This window comes from Lagenorhynchus albirostris, chromosome 12, assembly GCF_949774975.1.
Source record: "Lagenorhynchus albirostris chromosome 12, mLagAlb1.1, whole genome shotgun sequence".
Classification (NCBI taxonomy): domain Eukaryota; kingdom Metazoa; phylum Chordata; class Mammalia; order Artiodactyla; family Delphinidae; genus Lagenorhynchus; species Lagenorhynchus albirostris.
In genome coordinates, this window is record NC_083106.1 from 18,662,630 (window position 1) to 18,675,197 (window position 12,568).

At 37.1% G+C, this 12,568-nt stretch overlaps 1 protein-coding gene across 2 annotated transcripts in view; it reads right to left on the minus strand.

Annotated features, from left to right (window-relative positions):
- The window catches only part of GRM1 (glutamate metabotropic receptor 1), a 358,869-nt gene that overhangs the window by 28,201 nt on the left and 318,100 nt on the right, over nt 1–12,568 (minus strand). For both annotated transcript variants that reach the window (XM_060167605.1, XM_060167607.1), the window contains exon 7: nt 8,520–9,450. In XM_060167605.1, the coding sequence (XP_060023588.1) occupies nt 8,520–9,450 (931 nt within the window). The remainder of the gene's footprint in view (nt 1–8,519; nt 9,451–12,568) is intronic.

The following is a 12,568-nucleotide window of genomic DNA, read 5'->3' on the forward strand; positions in this document are numbered from 1 at the left end:
TTCTGTAGACAAAAAAAAAGTTTCTGGCAGATCCAGAGGAAAACGTCCTCAGAGCATCATTTCATTTAGTATTTCACTTAGCTTTTGCCCTCATTAAAAACATATATACAGAAGCAAGAAGACCTACAATCCTGCAGCCTGTGGAACAAAAACCACATTCACAGAAAGATAGACAAGATGAAAAGGCAGAGTGCTATTTACCAAATGAAGGAAGAAGATAAAACCCCAGAAAAACAATTAAATGAAGTGGAGATAGACAACCTTCCAGAAAAAGCATTCAGAATAATGGTTTTAACAAAATAATGTATTTAACAAAAATTAAATACAAATAAAAATAATTGAAAGCAACAGGGAAAAACAACAAGTAACATACAAGGGAACTCCCATAAGGTTAACAGCTGAGTTCTCAGCAGAAACTCTACAAGGCAGATGGGAGTGGTATGATATATTTAAAGTGATGAAAGGGAAGAGCCTACAACTAAGATTACTCTACCTGACAAGGATCTCATTTAGATTCGATGGAGAAATCAAAACTTTACAGACAAACTATGGTAGGAGAATTCAGCACCACCAAACCAACTCTACAACAAATGATAAAGGAACTTCTCTAAGTGGGAAACACAAGAGATGAAAAGGACCTACAAAAACAAACCCATAACAATGAAGAAAATGTAACAGGAACATAAATATTGATAATTACATTAAACATAAATGGATTAATGCTCTAACCAAAAGACACAGGCTCACTGAATGGATACAAAAATAAGACCCATATATCTGCAGTCTACAAGAGACCCACTTCAGATCTAGGGACACATAGACTGAAAGTGAGGGGATGGAAAAACATATTCCACTCAAATGGAAATCAAAAGAAAGCTGGAGTAGCAATACTCATATCAGATAAAACAGACTTTAAAATAAAGAATGTTACAAGAGACAAGGAAGGACACTACATAATGATCAAGGGATCAATCCAAGAAGAAGATATAACAATTATAAATATATATGCACTGAACATAGGAGCACCTCAATGCATAAGGTAACTGCTAACAGCTATAATAGAGGAAATCGACAGTAACATAATAATAGTGGGGGAATTTAACATGTCACTTACACCAATGGACAGATCATCCAAACAGAAAATTAAGAAGGAAACACAACCTTTAAATGACACAATAGACCAGATAGATTTATAGGACATTCCATCCAAAAACAGCAGATTACACTTTCTTCTCAAGTGCTCATGGAACATTCTCCAGGATAGATCATATCTTGGGTCACATCAAGCCTCAGTAAATTTAAGAAAACTGAAATCATATCAAGCATCTTTTCTGACCACAACGTTATGAGATTAGAAATCAATTACAGGGAAATAACGTAAAAAACACAAACACATGGAGGCTAAACAATATGTTACTAAATAACCAAGAGGTCACTGAAGAAATCAAAGAGGAAAACAAAAAATATCTAGAGACAAATGACAATGACAACACGATGATCCAAAACCTATGGGATGCAGTAGAAGCAATTCTAAGTGGGAAGGTTATAGCAATACAGGTCTACCTCAAGAAACAAGAAAAATCTCAAACAACCTACATTACACCTAAAGGAACTAGAGAGCGAAGAACAGACGAAACGCAAAGTTAGTAGAAGGAAAGAAATCATAAAGATCAGAGCAGAAATAAATGAAATAGAAACAAAGAAAACAATAGCAAAGATCAATAAAACTAAAAGCTGGTTCCTTGAGAAGATAAATACAATTGACAAGCCATTAGCCAGACTCATCAATAAAAAGAGGGAGAGGACTCAAATCAAAAAATAAGAAATGAAAAAGAAGTTACAACAGACGCCACAGAAATAAAAAGCATCCTAAAAGACTATTCCAAGCAACTCTATGCCAATAAAATGGACAACCTGGAAGAAATGGACACATTCTTAAAAAGGTATAACCTTCCAAGACTGAACCAGGAAGAAATAGAAAATATGAACACACCAATCACAAGTAAAGAAATTGAAACTATGATTAAAAATCTTCCAAGAAACAATAGTCCAGGACCAGATGGCTTCACAGGTGAATTCTATCAAACATTTAGAGAAGAGCTAACAGCCATCCTTCTCAAACTCTTCCAAAAAATTGCAGAGGAAGGAACACTCCCACACTCATTCTATGAGGCCACCATCATCCTGATACCAAAACCAGACAAAGATACTACAAAAAAAGAAAATTATAGACCAATATCACTGATGAATATAGATGCAAAAATCCTCAACAAAATACTAGCAAACAGAATCCAACAACACATTAAAAGGATCATATACAATGATCAAGTGGGATTTATCCCAGAAATGCAAGGATTCTTCAATATATGCAAATCAATCAAAGCGATACACCATATTAACAAATTGAAGAATAAAAACCATATGATCTTCTCAATAGATGCAGAAAAAGCTTATGACAAAATTCAACACCGATTCATGATAAAAACTCTCCAGAAAGTGGGCATAGAGGGAACCTACCTCAACACAATAAAGGCCATATATGACAAACCCACAGCAATCATCATTCTCAATGGTGAAAACCTGAAAGCATTTCATCTAAGATCAGGAACAAGACAAGGATGTCCACTCTCACCACTATTATTCAACATAGTTTTGGAAGTCCTAGCCACGGCAATCAGAGAAGAAAAAGAAATAAAAATTGGAAAAGCAGAGGTAAAACTGTCACTGTTTGCAGATGACATGATACTGTACATAGAGAATTCTAAAGATGTCACCAGAAAACTACTAGAGCTAATCAATGTATTTGGTGAAGTTGCAGGATACAAAATTAATGCACAGAAATCTCTTGCATTACACTAATGATGAAAAATCTGAAAGAGAAATTAAGGAAACACTCCCATTTACCACTGAAACAAAAAGAATAAAATACCTAGGAATAAACCTACCTAGGGAGACAAAAGACCTGTATGTAGAAAACTATAAGACACTGATGAAAGAAATTAAAGATGATACCAACAGATGGAGAGATATACCACGTTCTTGGATTGGAAGGATCAATATTGTGAAAATGACCTTACTACGCAAAGTAATCTACAGATTCAATTCAATCCCTATCAAATTATCAAAGGCTTTTGTTACAGAACTAGAACAAAAAATCTTAAAATTTGTATGGAAGCACAAAAGACCCCAAATAGCCAAAGCAGTCTTGAGGGAAAAAAACGGAGCTGGAGGAATCAGACTCCCTTGTCTTCATACTATAATACAAAGCTACAGTAATCAAGACAATATGGTACTGGCACAAAAACAGAAATATAGATCAATGGAACAGTATAGAAAGCCCAGAGATAAACCCACACACCTATGGTCAACTAATCTATGACAAAGGAGGCAAGGATCTACAATGGAGAAAAGACAGCCTCTTCAATAAGTGGTTCTGGGAAAACTGGACAGCTACATGTAAAAGAATGAAATAAGAACACTCCCTAACACCATAGCCAAAAATAAACTCAAACTAAATGTAAGACTGGACACTATAAAACTCTTAGAGGAAAACAAAGGAAGAACACTCCTTGACATAAATCAGAGCAAGATCTTTTTTGACCCACCTCCTAGAGAAATGGAAATAAAAACAAAAATAAACAAATGGGACTTAATGAAACAAAAGCTTTTGCACAGCAAAGGAAACCATAAACAAGACCAAAAGACAGCCCTCAGAATGGGAGAAAATATTTGCAAACAAAGCAATTGACAAAGGATTAACCTCTAAAATTTACAAGCAGTTCATGTAGCTCAATATCAAAAAAACAAACAACCCAATCCAAAAATGGGCAGAAGACCTAAATAGACATTTCTCCAAAGAAGATATACAGATTGCCAACAAACACATGAAAGGATGCTCAACATCACTAATCATTAGAGAATTGCAAATCAAAACTACGATGAGGTATCACTTCACACCGGTTAGAATGGCCATCATCAAAAATCTACAAACAATAAATGCTGGAGAGGATGTGGAGAGAAGGGAACCCTCTTGCCCTGTTGGTGGGAATGTAAATTGATACAGCCACTGTGGAGAACAGTGTGGAGGTTCCTCAAAAACCTAAAAATAGAACTGCCATATGATCCAGCAATCCCACTACTGGGCATATACCCTGAGAAAACCTTAATTCAAAAAGAGCCATGTACCACAATGTTCATTGCAGCTCTGTTTACAATAGCCAGGACATGGAAGCAACCTAAATGTCCATCAACAGATGAATGGAAAAAGAGGATGTGGCACATATATACAATGGAATATTACTCAGCCATAAAAAGAAACGAAATTGTGTTATTTGTAATGAGGTGGATAGACCTAGAGTCTGTCATACAGAGTGAAGTAAGTCAGAAACAGAAAAATAAATACTGGCTAACACATATACATGGAATCTAAAAAAAAAGGTTCTGAAGGATAGGGGCAGGACAGGAATAAAGATGCAGACATAGAGAATGGACTTGAGGATATGGGGAGGGGGAAGGGTAAGCTGGGATGAAGTGAGAGAGTGGATTTGAGGACATGGGGAGGTGGAAGGGTAAGCTGGGATGAAGTGAGAGAGTGGAATGGACATAAATACACTACCAAATGTAAACCAGATACCTAGTGGGAAGCAGCCGCATAGCACACGGAGATCAGCTTGGTGCTTTGTGACCACCTAGAGGGGTGGGATAGGGAGGGTGGGAGGGAGCCGCAAGAGGGAGGAGATAAGGGGATATATGTATATGTATAGCTGATTCACTTTGATATAAAGCAGAAACTAACACATCACTGTAAAGCAATTATACTCCAATAAAGATGTTAAAAGAAAAAAAAACATATATACAAATGCTTAAGAAACAAGAACATACTCATACACTATTTACTTAGAAACCTATATTTTAAAATTACTTCCTTGCATCAATTTAATGCCTTTTTTTGGTGATTGTAATTGTTTTTAGTTTTGCCTGCAATTATGCACCCAAAAAGTCACAGGCGTGCACTGTCACATTTCAGCTCCATGCGCCCTCACATTGTTTGGCACTCGTTGAGTTATTTATCAAAAAAATGACTAGAAGTGTTAGTTTGACTTTCAGCCATTGGTATAACGTTTTTTTTTTAAAAGAAAGCATGTCATTTACATAATGTCTTAAGTTTTTAGTTACATAATGTTAACTCATTTTGCTTTAAAAGTAAGTGATAAGTAACTTGGATCAAAATAACTTGCTTACTTATGAATGTCTATGGATTTCTATGTTTCTTCTACTGCCAAGAAAGAGAAGTTTACCATTATCTTTATATTAATTTAGGTCTGAATAGTTTCCCATGCAAATACATTAACAGCTAAAGATATTAGCAATGTGAAAGGTATTGTAATTTTGTAATTCAGTTGATCTTCCAGGGCAGGATTATGCCTAATAGGATTTCTAACTATAAGTAATTCAAGTAATCCAAATACCCAATTTATTGATTAAAATCCTCCTAAATTATATTTAGAAAATATAAATGCAAGCGCCCAAGCCTTTGGTTGTGTCAGATATCTGGCTGTGAACAAAATAACAAATTGAAGTAAACTTTGCAAAAGCAGACACACAACATCATCCCTCTCTCAGAAACAGCCTGGTATGAGAATATAGTTGGACTTGCAACTCCTCAGAATAATATCAAACAGATCAGTTGGAAGCTCTTCATTACAGCATCTGTTCTGTGTTTATAGCTACATATGCAGACTGCCGAACACCCACAGTGCACCATAAATGTAGGGATTACACATCCAGAATGGTAATAAACTCATTGGGTGATATGTTCCCCAGAGTTTTCAGCCCCTTGTTTCAGTTGGCAAAACTCTGCTGGATTTTTGTTGCTGTAGAAAATATTAGATTTTTTGTGGTTTTTGTAACTTTGGAGACAGGTCAGGAAGTCATAAAACAGCAATAGAAAGGTAAAGACAGAGGCACTGGGATTATTTTTCTATTTCAAAAGTACAATCTCATAGAGAGTTACAAGAGAAGCAATGGCAGAGTAAGGGAGAAAAATGAGTAAATAAATGGTTGTTTTCCATAGACCTTTAGCCTCAAATACCCTCTGTGGATCAGCTCAGCTGTGTGGTATACACTTTGGAGAAGCTACCAATTGTACAAAGAAAGCTGCATATTAGAATTACTAATTAGAAGTATTATTCCTTACTGTAATAATCTGATAGTGCTTGATAAACTACAGCTAATAGTTGAGCAATGCATTAACTGGTGAAAGCAGCGCTTCCTAGACAACCAATCCAGTTTAGACCAAGACGATTTTTCTCTCAATAGCGTGATTCTAAACGAAATTAATTTCTAAATTCATAATAATTAAGGGAATATTCTCAACCTCTAAGGAAAGCAGTTCCAGGTGTGAGAAGGTAGTCAGAATAAACACAGTGCCTAGCTACTATAGACGTGGTAAGCTGACTTCATTTTATCCCAGCAGCCAAGCAATGTGTACTAATGATTAGTCACCTCACTCTTGGACAGGTGCTCATATCTGTCTGTACATAGAATCCCGGAGAGAGCTTTCAAAAACGCATAATCCTGAGTACCAGAAGATATCTTGATCACATAGATTCTCTCTTTCCATTAAATGGTTATAATAACAGCTTTCAGAAATGACTCATGACCAAACATCATATGAAAGTTTCTGAAGAACCATAATAAAGGCAGTTAGAAAACATGGCTCTGGGTAATGGTGGATGTTGGAATGGAACCCCCATAAAGCCATATGGGAAGTGATAAAGGAAATCTTAGTCTCTACAAACATTCCAGTTTAAAGAGTGTTTTCTCCCTTCTTTTCATTTTGTTTCCTCTCATTCCTTCCCTCTTAATGGTAATTGTCATGATGCCATTGTACATCTGGACTCTGAGGCTATGGTCTAATTTTTTTCCTCATTTCATGGCACTGTTGTTTTGCTTTCATGCTCACTAGAACTTAGAGGCAGGAATGAAAAATCAGGGCAAAGGGAAAAAAACCGGCTAAGCAACTTTTATAATCAGCATCACATGAAGAATTTGAAATTGATACTGCAAGAAGTAGGTGTAAATTATTGGCTTCATCCTTAACACTGAAAAAATTTAAGGATGTCTTTATTTGAAATGATAACAAAACTTGATGGACTTCAAAAATATATTTTCCCGTAGACTCCCTCATCTGATCCTTAAGCCAATTATTGATTTTTGTAAAAGATGTGCATGGTGCTGCTTGACCAGTAAAGATAAAAACCCAGAAGTTTAAGGCATGTAGGTTTTTTGACATATGTGAAAATGAGAAATTTCATGCCAGTTTAGACTTAGGCAAAGAATGGCTAACTAAGTGGAATTTACTTAAGAGTCACACAAATTCACAGTGGCTTGGTGTCCTCACCTACAAAATTGGGGAAAACAACACCCATTCCCCTCCCTTTACCTTGCTGACATGTTCAGGTGCACAGAATAGTTCTAAAACAATGTATATGTTATAATTATTACTATTAAAATTCTTCACTTTCAAAGGGTTGTTTCAAAAAGTGAAATTAATACTGCTAATGGGGAAAATCGTTTAATTTTTGGATAATTCAACTACCACTTGAACTTCAAGCATCCACGTTATTTTAAAAGTTGTAAATGTGACATGAAATCTGTTTTCATGGGTCTCAGAAAGAGAAGACACATGCAAATTTTAGCATATGCTTCTTTGTAAAATAGAGTCAGGAAAAAGATAGGAATGTGTGTATTACATAAACTACTCAGAAGAATTACCAAAATAGAAATAATCTGGACCTTGATGTTAATGCCGACTCTCAAGTTTGGGGCTCTTCACCTTTATCTGGTTCCTTATTTCATTTGGTACTTTATGGCTAGGAAACCATTCTGGTTATAACCTTGTAGTAGAGATAGGTCAATTCATGTGTAGCATTATGGAAGTTTACAGTACACGTTAAAGTTCAATACATCAAAGGGGCACGGTAAGACAGTTGCTCAAGGGAACTTATTTCAGGACATACTTGGTGCTCAGCTGCACTCAAATTTTGAAATAGTCAAACTTCCCCAGGTGCCTAATTTCCTTCCTCTCCATCCCAGACGAGTAATGGTATGGCTCCAAAGTAATAAAAATAAATCAGAAACTATCTCAACTATGATCTAAACTAGAAACTAGAACTAGAGATTGCATCTCTGACCAGACCCCACAGAAGGAGGACCCACGCAAAAGGAAAACATTAGGGACACAACAGAATCTGCAGATTGCAGGTAAGAATAAATATATGCCCAGCTGGTTGTTGCTTCACGTTCCTTGCTCTTTCAAAGAAATGAAAACAACGAAGACCTTTAGTACTACATTCCTACTGCAACAGAATGTGAGATTTGGAAAAAAGAAAAGATTAAGAAAGGATAGGAAAAACACTGGGGAAATGGAAGAACATGATTTAGTCAAATAGAAGAAAATAGAAGAGAGAGAGAGAGAGAGACAGGGCGGGGAGGCAAACCCAGGTCAGATAACTCACTTGGCATTCCCTGCCCCTGGTTTCTTTCTTCGGAAAATGTTGAGGAAAGTGTTGGAGCGGCAGGGCAGCTTGCCATCGCCAACATGCATGCGGACTACATCCGAGGTGGTGAAGGCACTGCGTACATTCCTCTCGGGCTTGGCAATGATGATGTACATCTTGGGAGTGAACATGCACCCCAGGGCCACCGTTACACTGAGGCTCACTGCAAAGCAGGTAGTAATGATCTTGTAGTTGCTCCCAAAGTAAATGGGCACAAAAGCCAGCCAAATGATGCAGGTGGTGTACATGGTGAAGGCGATATATTTTGCCTCATTGAAGTTGGCGGGCACATTGCGGGTCTTGAAGGCATAGTAGGTACAGCTCATGATGAGGAGTCCATTGTAGCCCAAAGGGGCCACCACACCCAAGTTGCTGGTATTGCAGATAAGGTAGACTTCTTTGATGCTTGGGTAGGACAGAATGGGCATGGGGGGCTCCATGATGATCAGGGTTACCACCAAAGTTAGCTGCACGCTAATCAGAATTGAGGCAATGATCACCTGGGCCCAGGCACTCATAAACCTGGGCTTGCGGGTGCAGATCTTCTTCTTGCTGCCAGCCAGGATGCGTGCAATGCGATTGGTTTTGGTCACTAAAGCAGAGTAGCACATGGCAGAGGAGAGGCCAACCAGGAGGCGCTGGAGGTAGCAGGATGTGGTAGTAGGTTTGGCAATGAGAGTGAAAGGGCACACGTAACCGAGGAAGATTCCAGCTAGAATAATGTAGCAGAGCTCCCGACTGGAGGATTTGACCACTGGTGTATCCCGGTACAGCACGAAGATAAGGGTAACAAACAAGGTAACAAGGATGCCCAGGCAGGAAAAGGCAATGGCTATGATGGATTCTATGTTGCTCCACTCCAGATAGCGGACAGGAATGGGTTCACAGCCTGTGATGAGAAAAATAGTTTTAAAATGAATCTAAGATTTTGCTGATCAATAATAGTGCTTACTAGTTACCAGAGGCATAGCTATATTTGCATCTTCCATGATTTAAGCTATTTTAATTTTTTAAAAAATGCCTCTCTATCACACAAATAGGCATACACCATTGTCTTCTCTGGACAATCATGTTCCCAAACCTAATCTCATCACAAGCCTAATGTGACATACTTAAGCCTATAAATACAATCTTCGCTTCCAGTGTTATAAACAGATGCTGCTCCGTGGACGGAACTTGGTTCTACACTTTCAGAAAATGAAAGAAAAAGAAGGAAACTAAACTGTGTTCCCATTGAAGGTTAAATGGTCACAGTGTAATAGAATAAGTTAGTAAGAAATAAACTAACAAAATTTTTATTTTTATGCAGCTATTTGACCAGAGGCAAGTCCAGATCACAGACAAGCATTTTCTTTCTTTTCTTTTCTATTCTTTCTTTCTTTCTCTCTTTTTTTTGGCCAGCCAGCAAACTTTTTAAACATAAATTTCATTTGAATTCTTTAGAAGAATCTGCATTCTCCTATTTAGCACATATTATATTACTCACTCTAAGTCTCACCTCTTTAGTTATGAACGTGGCATCTGAGGGCCTTTGAGTTATCAACCTCTAATAGACATACTAAAGAAGAATGAAATCTCCCCTCATCCATCTCTTGAAAGGAGAGACAGTGCTGTGTTCCTAAATGCCTGGCTTATTTTTTCCTTCCAGAATAAAGTCTCTTTTGTATTTTACAGAGAGAAAAACATTTGTCAAGTCCTGGCAACAACCCCTTCACAGAATTTTGTGATTGGTCTGGGCCATAAAAATATGTATTTCCATAAATTTAGGAAGAGACTCATTGTTCTGTAGCCATGAGAGCGAGGAACCACCAGAACCTGTTTTAAACCTGTTCAGTCATTCAATAAGCTCCTGTCAGCGAACACAGTTTTTGCATGTTAACCAGTCAGTGTCAGCCCTGGCTTCTGATAATCACCCAGCTCAGATCAGACTCACATTTAATATATGAGTGCAAACCACTCAGAAGCACATGCCTCTGACTGATCATAGTGGCCTATTTTTTTTTTTTTTTTGCGGTACACGGGCCTCTCACTATTGCGGCCTCTCCCGTTGCGGAGCACAGGCTCCGGACGCGCAGGCCCAGTGGCCATGGCTCACGGGCCCAGCCGCTCCACGGCATGTGGGATCTTCCCGGACCGGGGCACGAACCCGTGTCCGCTGCATCGGCAGGCGGACTCTCAACCACTGCGCCACCAGGGAAGCCCTGGCCTCTCTCTTTTGTGTGTTGGGGGTTTGTCTGTGTCAGAGACTCAGCCTCTTCCTGGAAGAACTTCTGCTTCCAAAAAAAGTCACATTTTAATTCTAAATCTTTCCATTTCCTTGATACAGTTTAGAAAGATGATTAGATAGATACATAGTTAGAATAACAATGACCATTATGGGGAACTTTTGATGTAACACAATCAATAAATTAAAATATTTAAGAACAGCTATAGACCCATTTGGAGATCAAATACTTAAGAGTCGATATTCAGCTCCTTTAATTAATTGGCATACTGAGGCTGCTAAATAAAATTCCAATTCCAGTGGAGTCTTTGTCAAGGCCTTTGTAACCTTCTGAAAGCGACCCTCTTTGCATTTCTCTTTTTCTATGCAACCTGGTTTTGTAAATGAGCTATTCTGTCTTTGGAGCTTTTATTAGAAAAGAATACTGCATTTTAAATTTCTAGAACACAAGTCAGATCTATTGAATTTGAATTAAAACCCTGGTCTAGAGCCAAATTGAGAGCTATAATTAATGATTTTCGTAAACTTCAGGGACACAGGCAAAATATTTTCTGCAGAATTCAGGATTTTTATTAGATACTTATTGTACTGCACTACAGATATGTACCAACTAAATCAGTTAATTGTTAGCCTCATGTAGGAAAATATTTAAAAAGCAGCACATTACAAAAGGGAAGATTTAAATAACCCAGTGGTGTAACATTTAAAAAATAAAAATAGAAAATGCATTACATAAAGCAATTTCAGACTTTTTTTTTCCAATAAAGATTCAAATTAAGGATGGAAGATAGATTTTAGGAAACCTTCAAACAATTCTGGGGTAGACTCAATAACTGACATAACAAGGACTATAGCCTCTCTACAAACGGGCTCAGACCTGAATTAGGGCCATCAAACAGAAAAAAAAATTTTTAAATTACCAAGTTAGAAAATATCCAATATGTGACTAGACATTTCCAGATAGAGTTATATAGTAAATAAACAAGAAATCAATATAATCATGAATCTTTAGGTAAGACGTCTAAAAGGGCCTCTACTCTCTGTGATTTGGGAACCTATAGATAAGAAAACCTATAGCTATCACAAATAAAAGTGTAATTTAAAGAACCATTACCCCATATTAGTAAAACTCAGGATAACTACCTAAAATCTGTCTAATGACTTAACTCCAGGGGAGACATTGGCATCCAAGAACTCCCTGTCTGTTCTCTGAACTCCCAGGGGAAGCAATATCTCTTCCTTATTGATATAGATGCCTTTATGTCTACTAATCATCTCACTATTAATAGAACATCAAATACCTTGGTTTAATAAAACCACTCAAATAGTGAAAATCTTTGATAATCCTATGCTCCAACATATAACTGGGACTTTGAGACTATTATTATAAGAATACATTATTCTTGGTGACACACACAATTTTAACATACAGGATTTACTGCCAGACAAGATGTGCTATAATTCTTACACCTGATCAAATTATATCTGATTTAGTCATGAAAATACCTATACTATGTATAATTTAAGACATTATCCAAGTAACAGCTTTTGTTTCAGAATTCTTATGGATGAAAGACTCCACAGAAATAGGAAGATGGATTGAAACAGAGTACATAAGTATACAGATTATCATAGATACCTAGATCATCACAAATCTTTCTTTTTTGTATAAATATGAAAATGCTACACCATGATCTATATGTATTAACAGCATAGCAATGTCAAAAAACCATTGTTCATTGTGGTAGGCATCTTCCAAAATGGTTCCGAATAATCCCCACAT